The sequence below is a fragment of the Oncorhynchus kisutch genome, linkage group LG4 (assembly GCF_002021735.2).
Source record: "Oncorhynchus kisutch isolate 150728-3 linkage group LG4, Okis_V2, whole genome shotgun sequence".
NCBI lineage: Eukaryota > Metazoa > Chordata > Actinopteri > Salmoniformes > Salmonidae > Oncorhynchus > Oncorhynchus kisutch.
The window spans coordinates 65,521,868-65,547,702 of record NC_034177.2 but is presented as its reverse complement, the minus strand read 5'-3'; the positions used below and the strand labels follow the sequence as shown (position 1 = coordinate 65,547,702).

Genomic DNA, 25,835 nt, shown 5'->3' with positions numbered 1-25,835 from the left:
GCAATTAATATCACTGTAAATAGCTTTTCCACCAGCTGCTCAAAAGGTTTTACATTGTATGGGGAAACTCACAACATCCACTATCAATGTGTAGCACCCACCAGAGTGGTGCCACGGCAGACAATTTTGTGCCAGAGTTTATCAACACACGTTAGCTATCACAGTGGGGAGGTGAGTAGTGATGCATACCAATTATTCAGGGGATGATTAGGTGGCCATGATAGGAGCGACAGATTGGTAATGACGGGAACAGTGGAAATGATGAAGCCAATGTGTCAGAGACACCAGTAATAGTACACAGTTGTTAAAGGAGGGAGAGGGTGTCTGCTCTGCTGTGGTGGGATTGCAGCAGCGGGAACCAGGGCCCACATATGGAGCCTCAGGAGGCGTAGCCAGCATTTGCATAGCAATTAAAACTCAATTTCTAGGTGATTTTCTTTGACTGCGTTAAATGTCCTTTTTAAAGGTTGATTTATTCTACAGTACTGTCTGCTTTATTGAGCCTTCATCATCCCGCCTCTTTCCTTCTCAACTTGCTATCGTTCTGTTTTCTGCCCCACTTCTCGATCTGAAGTCCATTTTGGTTTGCGGTTGCTCCTGTCTGGTCTCTCCTCAGGCTCCAGTTTCTAATGGCAGTGGGTGACTAGCAGAGCACTGCTGTGGTCTCCTTCTTAACCAGGTGGCATTTTCTGGATCACTGAAAATGAGTCCTCATTATTGTCTCTGAAGTCTCCATCTAACCTGTGGTCAATTGCATTCATATTGCTGATTAACTCAGTAATCAGTACATTATAATTGAATTCAAACACCCACATGAAATGATTACCTCATTACACACAAATAACTGCATTACCACCAAAGATTTGTTAAATTTCTCAGTCAGGCATTGTTCAGAAGTAGACTTCTGCTCACTGAAGGGTCAATGTAGAATTTGCAAAATATGTAGCTACAACGATGGTGCGGTATGCTGAGTGGCTCAAGCATGATCTTCAATGTGCAGACACGCTTGATTCGACCCCCCCAGAGGCAGGGCTTGATAGGAGCGCCAACTCACAGTCAAAAGTGTTTGGGTCTGCTGCGCCGATCCTGTGAGACCAGGCCGGGATTGCCTTCTTCCTTTATTTTTCTCTACTGTATGACGGAACAGTTTGGAGTCTGTGTGATCGCACAAGAACTCTCTATGGCATAAGCCGGGCGAACACAACAGTGGAGGAGAGACAGTAACACTCTGTGTATGTGAGGTGACCCAACTCTGATTGTTCATTACAGGCTAACATCTGATTAGCCACAGTCCCAGTATTCTTTATTAGATAATATGACACTATCCATGATGTCCCAGTTGGAACACAAGAGTCTGATTCTGTATCAGAGTACACAACAACCTCCTGTTGACCTGCCTTGCTCCCCAACCCCTTCTCCCCACCACTGGCCCGTCGAGAGAGAGCTGTTGGCCTCGGAGAAGGCTGGATGAATAAATAATTCAGAGATGAGAGTGGGTTGAGTCATCACTGCTACGTGTCACAGAAGGTGGGCTCTAAATTAACTTGCACATTAATTAACATTTTCAGCTTTCATGGAAACCCGAGAGCGAACCCTTTAGAGTTAATCGAATAGGGTAAGACCAGGGCCGTTTTCATTCCTTTTTGTGTTGCATTATGACCAGCTTAATCTCAGCAATCTTCAATTTACCCATATGATGATCATATTGAATTTTGGGTGAAACATCTGAGTGGAGGGTTGAGATGCAAACCTGCATCAATAGAAAAGATCATTAAAGAAGATCTCATACCTCCCGTAATGTACATTATTAAGGGCAGTGTATAACGATATAAACACTGTATGTTTTCAGTTACCCACAGCAATTGGTTTTCTTGTTTGCATACATTTTGCATGACCAAATATCATAATGTATAATACATAAAAAAAATCTATATACTGTATATATTCCTTTCCTGCCTTATTCCTGCTTGAACATAACAGGTGTAAATGTCTCACTGCTGCAAAATCTCAGTAAGCTTGTCTGTCCCTCTGTGTCTCCTCCTCATCATAGCCCAGTTCAGCCAGGCCCAGTGTTTCTGTGGAAGAAAACTCAATCACTGTTCATTTCTGATTAATGGGCCTTGGAGGGAAAACGGCTGCTGCGATTCATCGACTAGATTCCTCCTCGCCACAAGAACACTGACGTAGCAGGGTTGAGCAGGGGGGCCAACGAGCTTTCAATATTATTCATTTCCATGCCGGCTCTATGCCTGGAAATGCCTTTGTCTGTAACAAAAGATCCCAATTTCAAACTCTCCAAAAAACATTCTAAAAACGGCCAATAATTTATAGCCCTAGGACCATGCCCCAGGACTACCTGACATGATGACTCCTTGCTGTCCCCAGTCCACCTGGCCATGCTGCTGTTCCAGTTTCAACTGACCTGAGCCCTAGGACCATGCCCCAGGACTACCTGACATGATGACTCCTTGCTGTCCCCAGTCCACCTGGCCATGCTGCTGTTCCAGTTTCAACTGACCTGAGCCCTAGGACCATGCCCCAGGACTACCTGACATGATGACTCCTTGCTGTCCCCAGTCCACCTGGCCATGCTGCTGCTCCAGTTTCAACTTCCACCTGACTGTGCTGCTGCTCCAGTTTCAACTGTTCTGCCTTATTATTATTCGACCATGCTGGTCATTTATGAACATTTGAAAATCTTGGCCATGTTCTGTTATAATCTCTACCCGGCACAGCCAGAAGAGGACTGGCCACCCCACATAGCCTGGTTCCTCTCTAGGTTTCTTCCTAGGTATTGGCCTTTCTAGGGAGTTTTTCCTAGCCACCGTGCTTCTACACCTGCATTGCTTGCTGTTTGGGGTTTTAGGCTGGGTTTCTGTACAGCACTTTGAGATATCAGCTGATGTACGAAGGGCTATATAAATAAATTTGATTTGATTTGATATTAAATGAAACATTGTCTTATGTAGTTTTTTTGCAATAGCCTCTGTGAGTTTAAATCATATTTACTGCTCTAGGCTCTAGCTAATATTTACTGCTCTATGTTCTAACTAATATTTATTGCTCTATGCTCTAGCTAATATTTACTGCTCTATGTTCTAACTAATATTTATTGCTCTATGCTCTAACTAATATTTACTGCTCTAAGCTCTAGCTAATATTTACTGCTCTAAGCTCTAGCTAATATTTACTGCTCTAAGCTCTAGCTAATATTTACTGCTCTAAGCTCTAGCTAATATTTACTGCTCTGTGTTCTCACTAATATTTACTGCTCTAAGCTCTAGCTAATATTTACTGCTCTAAGCTCTAGCTAATATTTACTGCTCTGTGTTCTCACTAATATTTACTGCTCTAAGCTCTAGCTAATATTTACTGCTCTATGTTCTAACTAATATTTATTGCTCTATGCTCTAGCTAATATTTACTGTTCTAACTTGTCTATGCCACTGCACAAGAACCACACCTACATAAATGGTAGCATCTTCCCATGTCATTCACTTTGTGTTGCTGGTTCAGACCAGCAATGATTTTTGCTTGTGCTATGTCATTTGTCTGACCTATCAAAACTCTGGAGCCGAACACGCTCTATTTGACTCAATGATTGACATTGAGAGTTAAGTGTCAAATGGGGGGGTGTTGTGCTAATCGACATTTGAATTACAATGTATCACCTTTTATATCTTACCCTGCCAACTGATAAGCTAAACGACAATGATGTGATACTCGGCTACAAATGACAGCATTACAAATTTGGGGAAGTCGATGCTGCCTCAAAGTGCAGTCTTACACAACCATAATCAATGCCCTTCACTTGTTTAGGAGGATACTGACGACAGCAATGCATATGAATAGACTGCACTATCATCATCCCTGCTTTTCAGATCAGATGTCCTGCCAGTTAACATAAACATGGTGGAAGCCACCGTGCATTAAGCTAATAACCCATCTTCCCCCACTCCCTCAGTCCCCTGCTCTCCAAATCCTTATTAGATAGAGTTGTGGGCTCACTGGCCTGCTCCTAGCACACAGTGTTTACAGCAGGCTAGGTTTGCTTTGTCGCTAATGGCAGCTCTTTGCCTGGGAGTTGCTAGTTTGAGGTTTCTGGTGATAAGGTGTCTTCTGCTTAACAATGAGAGCTCTAATTCACTGTTCCAGTGCTTTCAATTCATGCTGTCAAAACATTTATAACGGCCAAATGCAAAAGACTGTCTCTGCTTCTTTATCCAACACATGTTGGAGGTCTAGACTAAAAATCTTCTTTACCATCAAAATCCTTGCATTTACAGCCTAGCTGTTGTTATTGCCTCTGCTGGGTTTCCAGCCCCTGTGACTCAGAGTCTTATAGCCTATTGGTATGAATCAGCCTGGCCCCCGGGATTCACTGAGCAGGTGTGTCTATTCTCCCAGTGGTTAGCCCAGGACACACAGTGTAAAGCACCTGGATCAGACCCACTGAGGATTCATAGAAAAGTCATGAAAGGCATTCAGCACTTAAAAGCCTACAGTACAATAGGCCTTTATCACTGAGTCTCTCTCATGTCACATATAGATATGATACAACTAAATCCCACCCTCTCCCAACCCACCTCTCTGACATGGAAGTCATGGCATGCACTTAGAGCCGCGCTAACTACTACGGCGCCCTCAATGTCATGTAAAATGGATGAATCGTCTGGCAAGCTAATATTTGACAGGCAGCGAGAGGTTTCTGCTGCCATGAAATATGCAGTGCGTGCAGGTCATTAGTCATTCTTGGGGAAAGGCTGAATGTAGTTGTACTAGTATGTGCAGTGGAGGTGAGCTGAGGGAATTAGGGGAGTGAGTGGGGAAACCTGATGCTTGAGCAGTGTCCATAATTTAGATCTGTGCAGACTTCAATAAACACTCAATCATTTTTTATGTGTCTAATAATATTTGTTTTTTTTAAGAAGCCTTTATGTTGTGCATATTATTATTTATTTATTTTAAACATATTTTATAATGGACACCATATGCAACAAAATAGCCTAACCTGTAAAACATTTTAACCAGATTGTTTCATGTGGTAATACTGTATATGTTGTAATAAGCAAAGCTATTGTGCATGAAGAAAAAATACAATCATTTTAAGAAAGTTGCAGCTGAACCAACCAAAGTCAGATTGTGAAACCACAGGCACGTCAGACATAACACTACATTTAATTTGCAAGCACTTTTATGTCAAACACTGACTCTCCCAATGAGTCTCCAAAACATTGACAGTCGACATAGTAGCAGTGTACAGCAGGAGAAGAAAAAAAAATATTGCACAAAAAATGATGATCTATTCCAGTATGTTTATAAACAAAAAGCATAGAGGTATTTACAGCATGGCTTCTGCCTTCAAGGACTCGTCTGCTCCCCCCCCCCCCCCCCCCTTATTTGTGCCTATCAACATTGAGGTACTGTATCTCTGTGTATGCTGGTTCTGTTGGGGAGCTGCAGCCTGTGCACTTCCTATCCCTGACGGAACACAAAAGCATGTCGTCGTAGGGCTACAACAAAAGCTCCACATTTCAGGTGTGAAACATGTGTTAAAAAATATTGTGCTGCGAGGAAACATCAGTTCTCCCTTGAGATAATAGGGCCACCAAGATACTGTATTGGAGTGTGGTGTCACTTTAATGTACAGTGCCTTCAGAAAGTATTCATACCCCTCGGCTTATTCCACATTTTGTTGCTACACAGCTTGAAATCAAAATGGATTCAATAGATTTTCTCTCTCACACATTTACACACAATACCCCACAAGCGTCCTTCTTTTCACTCAGGTTAGTATTGTGGAGTAACTATAATGTTGTTGATCCATCCTCAGTTTTCTCCTATCACAGCCATTAAACTCTATAACTGTTTTGAAGTCACCATTGGCCTCATGGTGAAATCCCTGAGAGGTTTTCTTCCTCTCTGTCAACTGAGTTAGGAAGGAGGCCTGTATCTTTGTAGTGACTGGGTGTATTGACACACCATCCAAAGTGTAATTAATAACTTCAGCATGCTCAAAGGGATATTCAATGTCTGCCCCCCCCCCCAACAGATCATTTTACATGTGGTGTACAGAGATGATGTAGTCATTCAAAAATCATGCTAAACACTATTATTGCACAGAGTCCATGAAACTTATTATGGGAGCATAATTTTTACTCAACTTATTTAGGCTTGCCATAACAAAAGGGGTAGAATGCTTATTGCCTGAAGACATTTCAGCTTGTAATTTTTTTTAATGAATTTGTAAAAATGTCTAAAAACCTAATTCCACTTTGACATTATGGGTTATTGTGTGTAGTCCAGTGGCAATGAAAACCTCAATTTAATGCATTTTAAATTCAGGCTGTAATAAAGCGGTGTGAATACTTTCTGTAGGCACTGTATATAAACCATCACATTACTTTATAGAATTTGTAATATTCAACCGAGAAATGATCCAGTTGAGCTGCACTATGTCACATCCACGGATCAATTCAATGTGACGTTGAATAAATGTATACAGGTTGAATGTTTGGATGAGTGACATCTTTTATCCACGACAGGAGCTGCCAAATGTGACTGTTAGTGTGGTAAATGTAGCTGACATCCACAACTCACCGTTAACTGAGCATTGAACATGCCCCGTAAAACATACAATATGCTCTTGGTACAGGTAATATTTAGTGCATGTTGGTTTGACCTCTCACAGGCTGTGTTATGCCTTGGTAAAACTCAAACCAATTTTAAACATCTAGAAAAGAAAATAAGTTGTGAATGGAACGACTAACAGTCTTCGTTTTTTCTTGGTGAAAATGAGAGAATAACTTGACCGTTAAAATACCATTATCCATATCAAGAACCTCATGTTAGAGCTCACGAATTGTGTCAACCATATGGCCAGGTTCTGTCCATCCTCATAGTCCCATAGTTTGCAGGCCCATATTCCATTGTTCAATTGCCCCCAAGTGAACCATACCCCCAGCGCAGTCAGTACAGTGCAGTGGGGGCAGGGCAAGGCTACAAGTGGTGGTTCTTGGAGAGGTATGCGATGAGCGCTACAGCCACGCCCACATATATGCCTGTGCCGATGGTGATTGACAGCACAGCCAGGAAGAGGGCACGTCTGGAGCTGGAGCTGGCCAAGTGTAAGTCCCCCTTAGACACCGCCTTGTTCGTCTGAGAGAGAGAGAGAGAGACCGAGGGCAAAGGGGAGAGAGAGACAGAATTACCCAATTAATAGGAGGAAATTAAACAGTAAATTGTCCCTTTCCAGTGAAATGTATGGGGGATCTTGTGGAGGCGCTCAGCAAAACATGGCAACCCACAGCGGATAAATAACTAAATCCGCTGCGACTCAACTCTCCAACTGGGCCTGTATAATTCTGAAGTCCACGAGACATTATCAAGACTAAAGAGGGATATTCTGATTAATATAGCTCAATACCCTAGAAGTATTCCTTATTATGTCATCTATATACCGCCCTGACCTCCCCTATTACCTTGCTGAGGACCATTCTTGGTTTGTTAGCAAGCAGGCCTTTTATCTTCAGCATTATGGGTAGCAATCAAAAGGCCGCCTGTAGACAGGCCCCCTCTAACATTGTTAATTGTGCAAGTTTGAATACCAAAACATTTATTAATGAACCCAATCCTCATTTAAAGATTCCAGACAAAGTTCATCACGAGGTGGGTAGCGGCTGAAAGCTGATAACCTTACCGGTGCTTGGCCCAAGGTTGAAAAAAAAACGGTCCTTTGGGTAAATGGAGGGTGAAGACAGGAGATTAAGGGATTGTGATGTTTTTATCTTGTTATTTTCTATGTTCAGACAGGAGCATAACATGGACTCATGTGGAGGGCTCCCTGGGGCAAGAAAACTTTATTTCACATTTTAATGTAGAGTGAACACAATGTTACAGCGAAACAACTGATGCAGAGGGAGGAAGGGCGTCAGAGGAGATGGAGTCCTGCGGGCTATTGAAAGCTCAATTATGATTTTTTTTCTTCTAAAATGATTGGAATTTGATGCCATGTTTTTTTCTGTGTGAATGTGGCCCGTGACAGGGTAGCTGAAATATTAATGCATGTAGCCGACCCCAGAGTCCCACGGGAGCCCCGCTGAGACGTTAGCTTTACACCATCACTCAGACACAGTACGTCAGCGATAGAGAGGACAAAGAAAGAGGGAGAGTGAGGAAAGGGTAGTCGTAACAAGGAATGACTAAAGCGGTGCTGTGGTAATCAATTAAACCATAGTACTTATAGCATACAAGAGGTACTCATGGTCTGTTCGTTTTAGCTCACGTTCTTCTCAAGGTAGCTACGAATGTGTTTTCATTTAGAGGAACCTATGATGACTTAATATGCAAATTGCAATTGTGAAGGTTATGCCTCATGGCCATGCAGTACTACTGCAGGCCACACATAATAGAGTTGTAACCGTACGACCAAGAATGGCGCTGGAGGGGGTGCCTTGTGAAAATTCGGCAGCGAGTGGGTAACCCGCCTCTACCATCAGTTCTATTGGCCAACGTGTAATCACTGGAGAATAAAATGGATGAGCACCGTTCGAGACTATCTCAACAACGTGACGTTAACAAGTGTAATATCTTATGTATCACGAGTACAGTGGCTTGCAAAAGTATTCATCCCCCTTGGCATTTTTCCTATTTTGTTGCCGTACACCCTGGAATTAACATAGATTTGTGGGGGGTTTGTATAATTTGATTTACACAACATGCCTACCACTTTGAAGATGCAATTTAAAAAAATTGTGAAACAAACAAGAAATAAGACCAAAAAAACAGAAAACTTGAGTGTGCATAACTACTCAGCCCCCCAAAGTCAATATCACCTTTTGCAGAAATTACAGCTGCAAGTGTCACGCCCTGACCTTAGAGATCCTTTTTATGTCTCTATTTAGGTTTGGTCAGGGTGTGAGTTGGGGTGGGCATTCTATGTTTTGTGTTTCTCAATCAGGAACAGCTGTCTATCGTTGTCTCTGATTGGGAACCATACTTAGGTACCCCTTTCCCACCTGTGTTTGTGGGAAGTTAACTTTGTTTGATGGCACATAGCCTTAAGCTTCACGGTTTGTTTGGTTTATTGTTTTGTCAGCGTAATTTCTTAAATAAAGTAAAATGTACGCTGCACCTTTCTCCTCATCCTTCAACAGCCGTGACAGCAAGTCTCTTGGGGTATGTCTCTATAAGCTTGGCACAATTAGCCACTGGGATTTTTGCCCATTCTTCAAGGCAAAACTGCTTCAGCTCTTTCAAGTTGGATGGGTTCTGCTGGTGTACAGCAATCTTTAAGTCATACCACAGATTCTCAATTGGATTGAGGTCTGGGCTTTGACTAGGCCACTCCAAGACATTTAAATGTTTCCCCTTAAACCACTCACGTGTTGCTTTAGCAGTAAACTTAGGGTCATTGTCCTGCTGGAAGGTGAACCTCCGTCCCAGTCTCAAATCTCTGGAAGACTGAAACAGGTTTCCCTCAAGAATTTCCCTGTAGTTAGCGCCATCCATCATTCCTTCAATTCCGACCAGTTTCCCAGACCCTGCAGATGAAAAACATCCCCACAGCATGATGCTGTCACCACCATTGGTGTGAGAGGTGTTGGGTTTGCGCCAGACAGAGTTTTCCTTGATGGACAAAAAGCTCCATTTTAGTCTCATCTGACCAGTGTACCTTCTTCCATATGTTTCGGGAGACTCCCACATGCCTTTTGGCAAATACCAAACGTATTTGCTTATTTTTTTTCTTACGCAAATGGCTTTTTTCTGGCCACTCTTCAAAGCCCAGCTCTGTGGTGTATACGGCTTAAAGTGGTCCTTTGGACAGATACTCTAATCTCCGCTGTGGAGCTTTGCAGCCCCATCAGGATTTATCTTTGGTCACTTTGTTGCCTCTTTGATTAATGGCCTCCTTGCCTTCTCCGTGAGTTTTGGTGGGCGGCCCTCTCTTGGCAGGTTTGTTGTGGTGCCATATACTTTACTTTTAATAATGGATTTAATGGTGCTCCGTGGGATGTTCAAAGTTTTGGATATTTTTTTATAATCCAACCCTGATCTGTACTTCTCCACAACTTTGTCACTGACCTGTTTAGAGAGCTCCTTGGTCTTCATGGTGTCACTTGCTTGGTGGTGCCCCTTGCTTAGTGGTGTTTCAGACTCTGGGGCCTTTCAGAACAGGTGTATATATACTGAGATCATGTGACAGATCATGTGACGCACAGATGGACTTTATTTAACAAATTATGATTATGTCACTTCTGAAGGTAAATGGTTGCACCAGATCTTATTTGGGGGCTTCATAGCAAAGGGGGTGAATACATACGCACGCACCACTTTTCCATATTTTAGAATTTTTTGAAACAAGTAATTTTTTTCATTTCACTTCACCAATCTGGACTATTTTGTGTATGTCCATTACATGAAATCCAAATAAAAATCCATTTTAAATGACAGGTTGTAATGCAACAAAATAGGAAAAACGCCAAGGGGGATGATTACTTTTGAATGAAGACACGGATAATATACAGTTGGCTGGGGTTTTCCGTGCTTCGGCAGGACAGAACAGCTATGTATGGTAAGACGAGGGGTGGTGCTATGTGTCCATTTGTCAATAACAGCTGGTGCGCAATGTCTAATATTAAGGAAGACTTGAGGTATTGCTCGCCTGAGGTAGAATACCTCATGATAAGCTGTAGACCACACTATCTACCAAGAGTTTTCATCTATATATTTTTCATGGTCATCTATTTACCAACACTAATCGACGCTGGCACTAAGACCGCACTCAATGATCTGTATAAAGCCATAAGTAAACAAGAAAATGCTCATACAAAAGCAGGGCTCCTAGTGGCCGGGGACTTTAATGCAGGCAAACGTAAATCCATTTGACCTAATTTATACCAGCATGTCACATGTGCAAACAGAGAGAAAGAAATTAAACTCTAGACCACCTTTACTCCAAACACAGACACATATAAAGCTCTCCCTTGCCCTCCATTTGGTAAATCTGACCATAATTCAACCCTCCTTATTCCTGCTTACAAGCAAAAACTAAAGCTGGAAGTACCAGTGACCGTACGTACATATCCCAACCAGAAGCCATGGATTACAGGCAACATCCGCACTGAGCTAAAGGCTAGAGCTGCCGCTTTCAAGGAGCGGGACACTAATCTGGACGCTTATAAGAAATCCCGCTATGCCCTCAGACGAACCATCAAAACAGGCCAAGCGTCAATACAGGACAAAGATTGAATCCTACTACATTGGCCCTAATGCTAATCGGATGTGGAAGGGCTTGCAAACTATTACGGACTACAAAGGGAAACCCAGCCACGAGCTGCACTGATGACGCAATACCATAGGGCCCACAAAGCTCATCCCTAAGTTAAACACCTCCCTCTGCAACACCATATCTGTCACGATGATCCTCAACATGGGGGGCCCACAGGGGTGCGTGCTTAGGCCCTTCTTGTATTCCTTGTTTACCCACGACTGCATGGCCAACCATGACTCCAACACCATCATTAAGTTTGCTGACGCCACAACAGTGGTAGGCTTGATCAGCGACAATGATTAGACAGCCTATAGGGAGGTCAGAGACCTGGCAGTGTGGTGCCAGGTGCTCTCTCTCAATGTGAGCAAGACAAAGGAGCTGATCGTGGACTACAGGAAAAAAAGGGCCAAACAACCCCCATTCACATCGACGAGGCTGTAGTGGAGCGGGTCGAGAATTTCAAGTTTCTTGGTGTCCACATCACCAACAAACTAACATGGTCCAAAACACACCATGAAGAGGGCAAGACAACACCTTTTCCTCCTCAGGAGACTGAAGAGATTTGGCATGGGTCTCCAGATCCTCAAAAAGTTCTACAGCTGCAACATCGAGAGTATCCGGACCGGTTGCATCACCGCCTGGTATGGCAACTGCTCGGCATCCTACCATAAGGCGCTACAGAGGGTAGTGAGTACAGCCCAGTACATCACTGGCGCCAAGCTTCCTGCCATCCAGGACCTATAAACTAGGCGGTGTCAGACGAAGGCCCCAAAAAATTGTCAAAGACTCCAGTCATTCAAGTCATAGACTGTCCTCTCTACTACCATAAGGCAAGCGGTACCGGAGCGCCAAAAGGCTCCTTAAAAAACTTATTTGGGATCGGTGTCCCTTCCACGGGTCGGTTGAGCTAACGTGGGCTAATGCGATTAGCATGAGATTGTAAGTAACAAGAACATTTCCCAGGACTAACCTGTACACCTGCACATTGACTCGGTTTTGGTACCCCCTGTATATAGCTTCGGTATTGTTATTTTATTGTGTTTATTTTATTTAGTAAATATTTTCTTAACTCTTTCTTGAATTGCGTTGTTGGTTAAGGGCTTGTAAGTAAGCATTTCATGTTGTATTCGGCGCATGTGACAAATACAATTTGATTTGATTTAAGGCTGTGTTTTTCAAGTCAGCCCAATTCTGATATTTTTTTCACTAATTGGTATTTTTTCATATCATATCAGCTCTTTTGTCAATAATTGGTAAAAAGATCAGAATTGGGCTGCCTGTGTAACAGCCTATGCTGTTCAAGGTTACAGAGTTGGGGCTAATTGATAATTGTGAACACCAGGCTGGCAGCGGAGATGTCATTCAGTGGAACCGGTCCGTCCTGTCATGACAATTTCATTTTCACACCAAACAGTGCCAAAGAACAGAGGTGTTGGAATAATTGACACATAGTTCAATTCAAATGTGTTACCAGTGTGTGAAAAGACCATAACCAATCATGTGGAATCACAGGGAGGGATAACACCACCTTTGTGTTAGGATCTGTAACTTGTGACCCAAGTTGTGGGATCGTCCATAAATTCCAGGCTTTTATGTTCAACAGAACCAGGATTCTTCTCTTGCTCCATCATATAAACTAGATAAACCTAATAGGTTAAGTGAACATGCATTTTCTCTCGTAGTTCTCATGATGCCTAGAATGATTAAATATGCACATGCCATGCCAAAACATAAACAAATGTTTTCCATTACAATGATCAATACAATAGCAATTTTAATGTAGTCTGGAGGAGAGACACAGCTGTCATCCAGTCCACTGCTTTCTGTAATACAGAAAAATCGAATTCAGTCAATGTGATCGAATATCTTTCCACTGACACATGATCGTGGAGTGTGTGGTGATGGTGTGTGCCAATGCCTCCTTAGTCTACATAAGGTTCCTCTGTACACTTACCCCTGTGGCCCTGCAATGCAAACTTAAGTCAAATAGATGTATGTAATGGTTCCTGTCAGGACATACATTTCAGTCCTTGAGCGGAGGGAGTTCTGTGCTCTATTTATATTACTGGCGTATGTCTAGGCCTGAGGAACAGAGAATTCGTTTTTTGGATTCAGTCCTGTCTGCAGCCTCAGTTAGAAGCTTTCATGGAAGGCTATTATCTTGTTTTTCATTTGACTCACCGCGGATAAAATGTGCTTGAATCAATGAGGACATTACCTAATGACTTACTATGTCAACAAGACTAACCTGAGCTCTGAAGAACTTAATGGTACTCCAAACTGTAAAAAGTTTTTTATTGAAGATGTGATTTCACCCTCTTGCCTACGTCCCTCAATGACAAATATACTAAAGACGTATTTACAAGAGAGAAGGCCAATAATATATTACGCAATAATCGCTTCATTTTCAGATCGATTAAAAATCCTCCTACTTGAAAATTGGTAAATATAAACTTAAACCTAGTACTCGTTAGAGATAAGGATATATACAAAACAAGGTAATCATCTTTTAAAAAAGGAAGCATAATGATTTCTCAAATCAAAAAGCTTCATTCTTGGAAGCCAAGGTAATCAAGGTAATTCAAACAATTCATTTAAGTTTTTGCTGCTGCTTCGCATTGAGGTCAAATATACTCTCTTATGTATATAATAGATTACATTTACTGTGTTTGGGTGGACAACCCACCCCTAACACACACACACAAATCCGCACACAGTCTCTGTCCAACTCCAAACAATGCTACCATGAGGACCAAAGGCTGATGATCATCCCCTGCGTGGGGATCCCTGATCCATGGTTAATCTGGGCTTGATTAACCATGGATCAGGTTATATATCGTTGTATTTTTACATCTGTGTGACTTTCCTTGTCTGTCACTGTATCAGAGTTTTGTTGCTTGCCATGTTTAGTGTTTTTTTGTGGTTCCCAGGAAGAATAGCTGCTGCTTCGGAAAAAGCTAATGGGGATTCTAATAAACCAATAAACCAAAAAATAAACCAAACCGAAAAACAACATAGTTATAGTGGAAGTCTGAAAGATTTCACTACGTCACAGGAGCACAACGTATGTTTGCTGTCGAACACAGAAAACTGAACTAAAGAACTCAAATCTGAAGTTTTTAACAAATCACTCTAGTCTCTGTGTTTGACATAACACACATTTCCGCAGGGGGGAGGGGGAGTCGGGCATGACAAACAATGACCTTCACTATCTCCAAGTTGTGAGTACACATGCACAGTATAATCATTCACAGAGTTATGCGAAGGTAATATAGGCCTTTGTTAACATGACAATGAACCATAATAGATCTGTGTTGTCTATCACATTACATACAGTGTACAAAACAGAATTTGAGTAATTTCTGCATACTTGAAAAGGTCAGCGGACATGGTTGTTTAGGCTGCCTGCAGAATTGTAAATGAGGACAATGAAACATGCAGGTGGACATGAAAATGACTGATGAATGTGTACAAAACATTAGGAACACCTTCCTAATATTTTGCCCTCAAAACAGCCTCAATTTCTTGGGGCATGGACTCTACAAGTTTGTCGAAAGCATTCCACAGGAATGCTGGCCCCTGTTGACTCCACTGCTTCTCACAGTTGTGTCAAGTTGGCTGGATGTCCTTTGGGTGGTGGCCCATTCTTGACACACACAGGAAACTGTTGAGTGTGAAAAACCCAGCAGTGTTGCAGTTCTTGACACACTCAAACTGGTGCGCCTGGCACCTACTACCATACCCCATTCAAAAGGGTACTTCGTTTTTATTTAACCTTTATTTAACTAGGCAAGTCAAATTCTAATTTACAATGACGGTCTACCCCGGCCATTCCCGGACGACACTGGGCCAATTGTGCACCGGGCCGGGCCTGTGACTCCCAATCACAGCCGGATGTGATACAGCCTAGATTCGAACCAGGGACTGTAGTGATGCCTATTGTACTGAGGTGCAGTGTCTTAGACTGCTGCGCCACTTGGGAACCCTTAAATCTATTGTCTTGCCTATTCAGCCTCTGAATGGTACACACAATCCATGCCTCAATTGTCTCAACGCTTAAAAATCCTTCTTTAACCTGTCTCCTCCCCTTCATCGACACTGATTGTAGTGGATTTAACAAGTGACATCAAAAAGGATCATAGCTTTCACCTGGATTCACCTGGTCAGTCTGTGTCATGGAAAGAGCAGGTGTTCCTAATGTTTTGTGCACTCAGTGTATGAGAGATATCTCTATAGAATGGCTTCGATGTTATTATTTAAAGGATAAGAGGAGGATAACATACTGAGATCAAGATTTATTAGTGACTCTCATGAGCCCTTCAAAAATACAGACGGTTTGTTTCAGATGACTGACAAATGTAACAAAATGCCACATTGATCCCAGTCTGTGTCTCGTTATTCTAACTATCCTCAGTTTTAACTACAGGATGCCACATAGGGTGTTGTTGAGTCTTACAGACACTACCATTTTCCACCTAGCCCTCCCCAGCAGTTAAATGAGCATACTAAGTATGTAAATATGATTAACAACCCTATTGTTCTGCACAGGCGAGAAACAGTTCTCTGTAATTACTGGTTAAATTTAAGTTGGCTTAATGAATTATAATCAAATCAAAACCAAAACTAATTAACCACGGAGCAACCGCAGTTCCTCAGATGCAGTAAGGAGAAAGAGAGAACAACCATTTTCAGAATGAAAAACGTGTTTTACAAACACATTAGACAATTATCTTCTACCCTTGAGATCTGAGGGCGTTGACTGAAAATAATCTTTCACATTTCAACAAAACACTTAGTGCTCCTACACTATCATCCACAGGGACATACATGTACTGTATACACTACATGAAAGCATAGGTCATTGTGGATATACAGTGACAAGAAAAAGTATGTATGTGAACCCTTTGGAAATACCATAAAATGTGATCTGATCTTCATCTAGGTCACAACAATAGACAAACACAGTCTGCTTAAACTAATAGCACACAAACGATTATAGGTTTTCACGTCTTTATTGAACACACCGCGTAAACATTCACCGTGCAGGATGGGAAAAGTATGTGAACCCTTGGATTTAATAACTGGCTGACCCTCCTTTGGCAGCAATAACAACCAAACATTTTCTGTAGTTGCTTTCCATTCCTTTTTACAAAACCGTTTCAGTTCAGCAATATTCTTGGGATGTCTGGTGTGAACTGCTGTCGAGGTCATGCCACAGCATCTCTTTTTTTTATACCCCCTTTTTTCTCCCCAATTTCGTGGTTTCCAATTGGTAGTAGTTACGGTCTTGTCTCATCTCTGCAACTCCCGTACGGACTCGGGAGAGGCGAAGGTCGAGAGCCATGCGTCCTCTGAAGCCGCAATGCTTCTTGACACAACGCTCATCCAACCCGGAAGCCAGCCGCACCAATGTGTCGGAGGAAACACCGTACACCTGGCGACCTGGTCAGCGTGCACTGCGCCCGGCCCGCCACAGGAGTCGCTAGTGCGCGATGAGACAAGGATATCCCTGCCGGTCAAGCCCTCCCTAACCCAGAGTCTCTGGTGGCACAGCTAGCACTGCGATGCAGCGCCTTAGGGCCTCCTGGGTGGCGCAGAGGTCTATGCCACAGCATCCCAATCAGGTTGAGGTCATAACTCTGACTGGGCCACTCCAGAAGGCGTATTTTCTTCTGTTGAAGCCATTTGGTTGTTGATTTAATTCTATGTTTTGGGTCGTTGTCCTGTTGCATCACCCACCTTCTGTTGAGCTTCAATTGGCGGACAGATGGCCTAACATTCTCTTGCTAAATGTCTTGATAAACTTGGGAATTCATTTTTCCGTTGATGATAGCAAGCTGTCCAGACCCTGAGGAAGCAAAGCAGCCCAGAACCATGTTGCTCCCTCCACCATACTTTACAGTTGGGATGAGGTTTTGATGTTGGTGTGCTGTGCCTTTTTTTCTCCACACATAGTGTTGTCTGTTCCTTCCAAACAACTCAACTGTAGTTTCATCTGTCTACAGAATATTTTGCCAGTAGCGCTGTGGAACGTCCAGGTGCACTTTTGCAAACTTTTTTTTTTGGACAGCAGTGGCTTCTTCCGTGGTGTCCTCTCATGAACACCATTCTTGTTTAGTGTTTTACGTATTGTAGACTCGTCAACAGAGATGTCAGCATGTTCCAGAGATTTCTGTAAGTCTTTAGCTGACACTAGGATTCTTCTTAACCTCATTGAGCATTCTGCACTTTTGCTCCTGCAGACATCTTTGCAGGACAGCCACTCCTAGGGAGAGTAGCAACAGTGCTGAACTTTCTCCATTTATAGACCATTTGTTTTACAGTGGACTGCTGAACATCAAGGCTTTTAGAGATACGTTTGTAACCCTTTCCAGCTTTATGTAGGTCAACTATTCTTAATCTTAGGTCTTTTGAGATCTCTTTTGTCCGAGGCATGGTTCACATCAGGCATTGCTTCTTGTGAATAGCAAACTCCATTTTTGTGAGTGTTTTTAATAGCGCAAGGCAGCTCTAACCAACATCTCCAATCTCGTCTCATTGATTGGACTCCAGGTTAGTTGACTCCTGACTCGAATTGGCTTTTGGAGAAGTCATTAGCCGAGGGGTTCACATACTTTTTCCGACCTACACTGTGAATGTTTAAATGATGTACTCAATATAGACAAGAAAAATACAACAAGTTGTGTGTTATTAGTTTAAGCACACTGTGTTTGTCTATTGTTGTGACTTAGATGAAGATCAGATCCAATTTGATGACCAATTTATGCAGAAATCCAGGTAATTCCAAAGGGTTCACATACTTTTTCTTGCCACTGTATCTATGAGTGAAACATTTTTATACATGGTAAAAACCTTTGCTTTGTGGAATATGTCCGCCATCGCTCAAGGAGGATTTTCGTTCCTAGCTTATTCCATACAAGGCCCACTCTCACACAATCGTGCCAAAATATTATGTAAAAAGCTTAGCCAATTTGTGTGGAGCATGTTCTAAAAGCAGTGAATCAGATTATACACACTGGTGTAGCAAAAACAGATTGTTGCAGTTTGGTAACGTAACATTGAGACCTCTCTTTAGGGTGTCGGGACCTATTCAACTTTGCCCATGTGATATGACAGAGATTGATTTAAGTAAGATCTACAGTAATAATAATGACAAAAAAAGGTCATTATTAAGCTGCACATATAATCCTGTGTTTTTCCATCACGATCTGTATACACCACCACCTTATTTAAAGAAAAACAACTACATGGAAAAAATTATGCTCAGGAGAGTAGTTATAACAATCCCAATACAATCCTCCTTGACGACACCAATGAATCAAACAAAAATTCAGCCAATGACAGAAGAAACGGTTGAGTGTTACAGGTGATAGTAAACATGCCAGGTAAACAACCTCTCCCTCAACATTAACAGCAAAACAAAGGAGCCGATTGTGGACTTCAGGAGGAACCAGGCTGGACACGCCCCCATCAACAGGGCCGCCGTACACATCTCAGAGAAGATGAAATGGTCTAACCACACGGACAACGTAGTGATGTCACGACAGCGACTCTCCAACCTCAGGAGGCTGAAGAAATTTGGCCTGTCCCAGAGGGCCCGCACAGTGTTCTACAGGAGCACCACCTGCTCCTGTTACTCTCCCTATGGACATTTTCCCCTCACACCCTCAACGGTCACTTACCTTACCTGCTGCTCCACCTAATGAACAGTCTTTCTCATGCAGCTCTTCCCCCTGCTACATATGTGTCCCCCGATGGACAGTCCAACCCCACAGACCTTTGCCCCCACCCCAACGACAGTCACTGTTGCGGTTGTTAATATGTATATTATAACTTTTTTAAATTCAAATAGTTATAGATTTTTTTCCACTTGATCCCCACACCCCTTCAATGGTCAGGCTTCTCCCCTTATGGTCATTCCCCCACACCCCCTAAACAGTCTTTATTCTGCCTCTACCTCAATGGACATTTATTTATTCATCACTGCCACAGTTGTTATTGTGTATATAGTTCTATTTCCAATGTTGTTTTTTATTACCATATTTTTTATTTTGCCTGGTCCTGCATGTTGGAGCTCAAAGCCTAAGATTTTCACTGTACCCTGCAATCACACCTGCAACCCTGTACATGTGACTATTAAATACTGAAACGGAATCCTAGAAGACTATTCTTGTTTATCCATGCATCTGTGGCTTTGATAATGGAAATCCTGTGGAGACACACTATACTGGTCTCAACCTAAACTAAAGGAGGTGTTACCTACAGTATTCTTACACAGCAGTTAAATTACCATTTAATCTCCAGCAGATCCCGTGTTTAGGCTGTTCAATCTGTTTGGACGGTGCGCTCCCAGTTTAAGCAATCTTTTGGCCAGTAAATGGACCCATGTACTTCTGCACTTCTACATTACATGTGGATGCTACCATGATTACGGATAATCCTGAATGAATCGTGAATAATGCTTTTGAAATTTAGACACACATATCACACCTAAAAAAAAAATGGTGAGAGGGGGTATGGTATTTGCGCGTCTAACTTTCTCACTCATCATTATTCATGATTCATTCAGGATTATCCGTAATTATGGTAGCCTCCACGTTAATGTAGAAGTGTCTAGAAACATATGCTATTGTTATTTGTCCCAATAGTTTTGGTCCCCTAGAATAGGGGAACTACATACAAAAAGTGCTGTAATTTCTAAACTGTTCACACGATATACACTACCGTTCAAAAGTTTGGGGTCACTTAGAAATGTCCTTGTTTTTGAAAGAAAAGCACATTTTTTTGTCCATTAAAATAACATCAAATTGATCATAAATACTGTGTAGACATGGTTAATGTGGAAAATGACTATTGTAGCTCTAAACTGCTGATATTTAATGGAATATCTACATAGTGTACAGAGGACCATTATCAGCAACCATCACTGTGTTCCAATGGCACGTTGTGTTAGCTAATCCAAGTTTATCATTTCAAAAGGCTAATTGATCATTAGAAACCCCTTTTGCAATTATGTTAGCACAGCTGAAAACTGTTGTTTTGATTAAAGAAGCAATACAACTGGCCTTCTTAGACTAGTTGAGTATCGGGACATTTGTGGGTTTGATTACAGGCTCAAAATGCCCAGAAACAAAGACCTTTCTTCTGAAACTTGTAAGTTTATTCTTGTTCTGAGAAATGAAGGCTATTCCATGCGAGAAATTGCAAAGAAACTGAAGATCTTGTACAACGGTGTGTACTACCAATAGTTGAAACTGCTTTTTGTTGTTGTTGCAATAATCACTGTCCGTCTATGAAAATGCCCATTTTGTTACAGATTTAGCCAGAACCATGCATAATGCACATTCACTAATAATAACAAACTTCCTGTAGCAGGTATTATAGGTCTCATAAACAATCTCTCAAGCACAAGCCCACCTGCTAGTGAGTGGCCATCAATTGTTTATATTTAAAGTCTAGCTAACATGGATCTATTTGCCAGCTAACAAGATAGAACAGTTGAATTGTTATGAACACACCCAGTGTTGCCATGTTCGCTGTTTTCCCACAATTAGGCTACTTTGAAAACTATGTTGCAGGTGAAAATGTATTGGTCGCACGTGGCAGGTTTTTGGGCTATTTCTAAGTTGCACCGCGGCCGCTATGGCATCTCTCTAAAAAACATATATATTTCACTGTGATCTGCTGCAGACTGTTAGGCAGTGAGTCAGGCTGTTGCTGAGTGAGTGGTGGGGAGGGCCGGAGGGGGGTGTGTGTGTGTGTTGAGAGAGCATTACAGCTATTGAGTCACGTGAGTGAGAGGAGAGGGAGCAGCATGCGCGAAACGTGGTATTTAAATTGTTATTACGTAGGCACCTATTTCCAACACTATTTCAGTAAAACATATTAATTAGCAAGAACTGATGAATATCATAAAATAATGGAAATAATGACTTCGGGCACACTAGAGCACATTACATACATTCGCTCAGAGGGAGTCTAAACTGCATTCCAAAACCTCTTAAAGATCGGACCCTTTTTTTCAATTTCCATCTAAAATTACATACCCAACCCATCTAACTGCCTGTAGCTTAGGACCTGAAGCAAAGATATGCATATTCTTGATACCATTTGAAAGGAAACGTGAAATGAATGAAGGAGAATATAACACATTAGATCTGGTAAAAGATAATACAAAAAAAGAAGAAGAATTAAACGCATTATTTTTTAAATCATCTTTAAAATGTAAGTGAAAAGCTATACATTAAGATAGGATTCTAGGTGTAATTTAGATGTTGTCCACAAGATGGCAGCAGTGTGTGTGTGCAAAGTTCCTGTGAAGAATTACATTACTACCCAACAGTCTGCCAGAAGTTTGCCTAAATGTGCGCAATTGGTCAATTTATACATTTTCAAGTACATAACTATAGGGAGCATACAAAAATGCTATGATAAAAAAAAGCACATTTACACACTCCCAGGAATGTCATATCATTAGAGGATAAGGAAAACTGTATCTAGCAAAGTGTTTAATGCATGCTCAGTTCTTGGATCTCTAGGCTGCCCGAGTGGAAATTTGAAATTGAATTTATGGAACGCCTTAAATTTGTGCCACTTGTGTAGCCTACCTGGAGCAGGCAAACCAATTGAATAAATCGCCTATAAATCACTGTTTATTGTTGTTGTAGCCTTATGTTATGCAATTACTGTTATGCAATTATTAATGGACATGTTTCGTTCATTCAATTGGAAGTTATCAAACTATCGCAATTGCAGATCAGTTAGAATTAGATTGATGGTAACAGATTAGACTACAGGTTAAAAAAAAATCTAAAAAATAAATATTGGTTGTTGTTGACCAGCATATTCAGTTCATATACATATTATTAACATTTAATTCAGTGATTGAAATGATGTCCCCCATCCTCAGTAGCCTATTCCAGCAGGCTATGGGGAAACACAAGCACTTTTTACCTCGAAATCTATTAATGTTGGATAAATTTGTCTGTTAATTTGAACTAAGCAAGCTGATAAATCGTTCAGTTCACATCTGAAATGAGATGTAGGCCTATCAGGGGCTATAAACTACCTGCCTTTATCTTAGCAAACCCATGTCAAAATTCAATTACAATCCTAAAGCCAGATTTGAGTTTGTAGCCTATGCCTATTGAAATGACAATCTCACAAATAGGCCATTTATAACGGTGTATAGTCTTAACATCTGGCACATAATCACATCCCAATTGTCAGAAAATAGCCAAAAAGTTTTTTTATGTTCTTCCTCTGTTTCTTGATCAGAGATTTTCAGATCGTCTGTCCAACTTTCATCACTCAAACTCTCCTGTCCGATTTCTCTATAGTTATGCACAGCCGCAAAGGGGATTTATTTACAATTATAAAACTGGATCGAGCCCTGAATGCTAATTGGTTGGAAGTCCTGGTATATCAGACCATGAAAAATAATACTTTTTACTCTTTTAATTACGTTATAAGTTACTACGATATTCCTTCTTAATTGGCTCGATAACATTAGGGGGGAAAAATGATTTATTATATAAACACATCAACTCCTCTCTTGCTGTGAAAAAGAATGGGGCTAGTTTTCAGGCCTTTTGGCCAGGTTGAGTGGTCCTTGGGCTCAATTTTAGCTAGACCCGGCAACCCTGAACACATCCTTCTGTCCGTCTCCAACTGTTTGAACAGCATGCTAGCCTGTCTACTTTGTTCAGGGTGTTGAAATCATGTGGCCTACCTTGTTTTTCAGAATGAGAACAAGTTCCCAATTCCTTATATAACAGTATTTTATACTTATGCACATTTATAAAGACCAAACTAGACAGTATAATAGTCTGTGGCTAAAATGCTGCCAGCAGTACACACAGATAGAAACTGTGCATTCATCATTTCCAGAATCAATGTTCATTGATACTACCGTTTTAGCAGGGTGTGCTCTTTGCAAATTTTAAGGAGTTGAAACAGAAAAACGGTATTTGTTAGAAAGGTTACGTTGTCGTCTACTACAGTAAAATATTGTCTCAATGTGTTTCGGTGTCCATATAACCAATTCTGTTGGACCAACCCAAATGCAAATAGCGAGTGGAATCCGCTTGTTGTCAAGAGAGGAAGATGATCTTTCATCTTTGTTGTTATGAGTGGCAGGGGGAGGGGCTTGGTGTGTGTGTGTGTGTAAATGGGAAGGTGCACAGCATAGGTGCACAGTCACAGCAGAAGGAGCGAAGGAGACAAGACCAAAAAGACAACATGAGAACAAGCAGACATAAGGGTTCATAAAAACTAAAAGATAACATAAATAAACGTGATTCTTACAATACAGGCATTTGGAATATCGAGCTAAAACATAAACTCAAATTAATTCGATATAGCCCAGCACTACAATGAAATACTAAATGGCATATTCAAACCAGGGAAATACCCCCATAGAAATGCACTCTAAAATGTTGAAAGAGTTATGCATTTTCCCCAAATAGCATCCCCAGAGATAAATGGAAGGATTTCATTCCAAACCGGCCCGTTCTCCCCCAGGTTTCCCTTGGGTTGGTGCCTAACTAGAGATGAGATCAACCCCTGCTTGAATATGTATTTCACAATTTACTCGCTCTGATAGTTCCCTCTAAGTCCCAGAAGAGATGGGAAGTAGTGTGGCGGTGGTTGCAATATGCATGATCAACGGAGCTCTCCACTCTGCCAGATGAGTCAGAGGGACATAGTCATCCTCAACTGTTTCACTGCAGGTAACAGTAATGAAACTGGAAAGAAACTGTACCCAAACACTTTTCAGTCCAGCTTGAAAAAAGAGAGAGAATCAGGCAACTGAGGGACTTGAAAATCCCCAAATCATTCCTTACCCCAGGAAACTTCCAGGAAAAGAAAAACAGAAACTGTGTCTGCAATGATCTGAGTATTTATTGACAGGACATACGCAGAGAAACTCATCCACGCCTTCTTCTTCTCTCAGATCGACTACGACAAAGCACTGTTTGTAGTGATTTGGCTGGGAGACCTCCAGAGGCTCCAACCAATCCAGAACAGTGCTGTCAGTGTCTTGACCAGGACCAAGAAGTCAGACCGCATCACCCCAATCCTGGCCCAACTCCACTGGCTACTGGTCAACTACCGGATCAACTTCAAAAGTCTCATGCTTGTATTTAAAGCCTTGAATGGATGGAGTCCCACCTACATCAGCGACCTCATCTCAATCAGCAAGCCACCTCGCATTCTCCGCTCCAGCCAATCCCTACTGCTTCATGTCCCCAAGACACGTCTATGGTGGACCGAGCCTTCTGCTCCCTTGCCCATGGAATGGTCTCTCTGACCATCTGAGAGCCACTCCATCACTCTGAACTTTTAAAACTGGCCTTAAAATCCACTACTACAGACTATATATTTCTGAGTCCTAGTCCCAATCTAAAATGTATTTAGCACCTAGCACACTATTGCCATTTTACCTGCTTTCATTCTAAATGTATGATGTTATATATATAAAACTCCTCACTAGAGCTTTGAGATAACTAATATAAAGCGCTATACAAATTAAAATGTATTATTATTATACAAAACAGGCTTAAGTTTCAGCCTAATTGCCATCAATTCTGTCAGAGTCAGTCTGGTGTTTTGTGTTGATGAAAGCCAATTCATGCTTCTCCTTTGAGTTTGAGACAGTAACAGTAGAGAGTAAGGATCCCCCTGGGCACAGACGTCAGTTCAACGTCTATTTTTTAATTACATTTGGTTGACTTTTTAACTAACATGAAATAAAAAAATGATGTCACTATAGCATTGGATTTATGTTCAAAGTTGGGTGAACAAAAGACAAAATTCTCTTAAACTGATTGGCTTTCCAAAAAGTCATCAATGTATCACATTGATACGTCGTCACAACAGAATAGGAGGAAGAAAAATACTAATGAGCAAAAACTGCAGCTAATACTGTGCAGAAATCCAAGTCATTCTGACAGATTCATTTACCTTTTAACAAACAACCCAGTAGCTATACAGTTGCCTATCTAATAGAGAGGGTGGGGGAGGGGGGTGGGTCCCCTGCAATCTCACCCATGAAATCTAGATTGGTTGTGATTAAAGCTTTTTTCCCCCTACACCACGTCGCCCCAAAGAGCTGTGTATTGATTGCTTCGTTCCTCCTCAAAAGGAGGAAATTAATTGGAGTGTTGAGCTGAACAAAAGGTAACGGGAACCAATTAAAATGGGGCAACGGCCTTTAGTTGCTCTTGAGATGCAGAAACCAAGTGCACCACTCAAAACACAGCTCTTATTAACGTTCTACCAATCGACACAGAAGCTGCTTTCTGCTCTGCTTTGAGCGTGAGTCTGAGGCACATCTTCACAGAGAGGCCCATAAGCAATAACCTGATCTTGATTAAAGTGCACTCAAGGTGATTGATATTTGAAACAAACTCCCGAGGGAGGTGTTGAAAGGAAATCTATGCTATGGCACACACTCTGTATGTGTGGGCTGTAGACAACATGGATTATCTTTATATTACACAAATACAGGCTGGAGAAGAAAATTGTTGAGCCTTACTGAAGCAGTTCCTTTGTCAATCTA

General features: G+C 41.6%; 1 protein-coding gene across 1 annotated transcript in view; it reads right to left on the bottom strand.

Annotated features, from left to right (window-relative positions):
- Positions 1-4,937: 4,937 nt before the first annotated feature.
- The window catches only part of LOC109888767 (synapse differentiation-inducing gene protein 1), a 47,729-nt gene continuing 26,831 nt past the window's right edge, over positions 4,938-25,835 (bottom strand). The window contains exon 4 of the mRNA XM_020479941.2: positions 4,938-7,158. Within this exon, the coding sequence (XP_020335530.1) occupies positions 7,000-7,158 (159 nt within the window). The 3' untranslated portion in view covers positions 4,938-6,999. The remainder of the gene's footprint in view (positions 7,159-25,835) is intronic.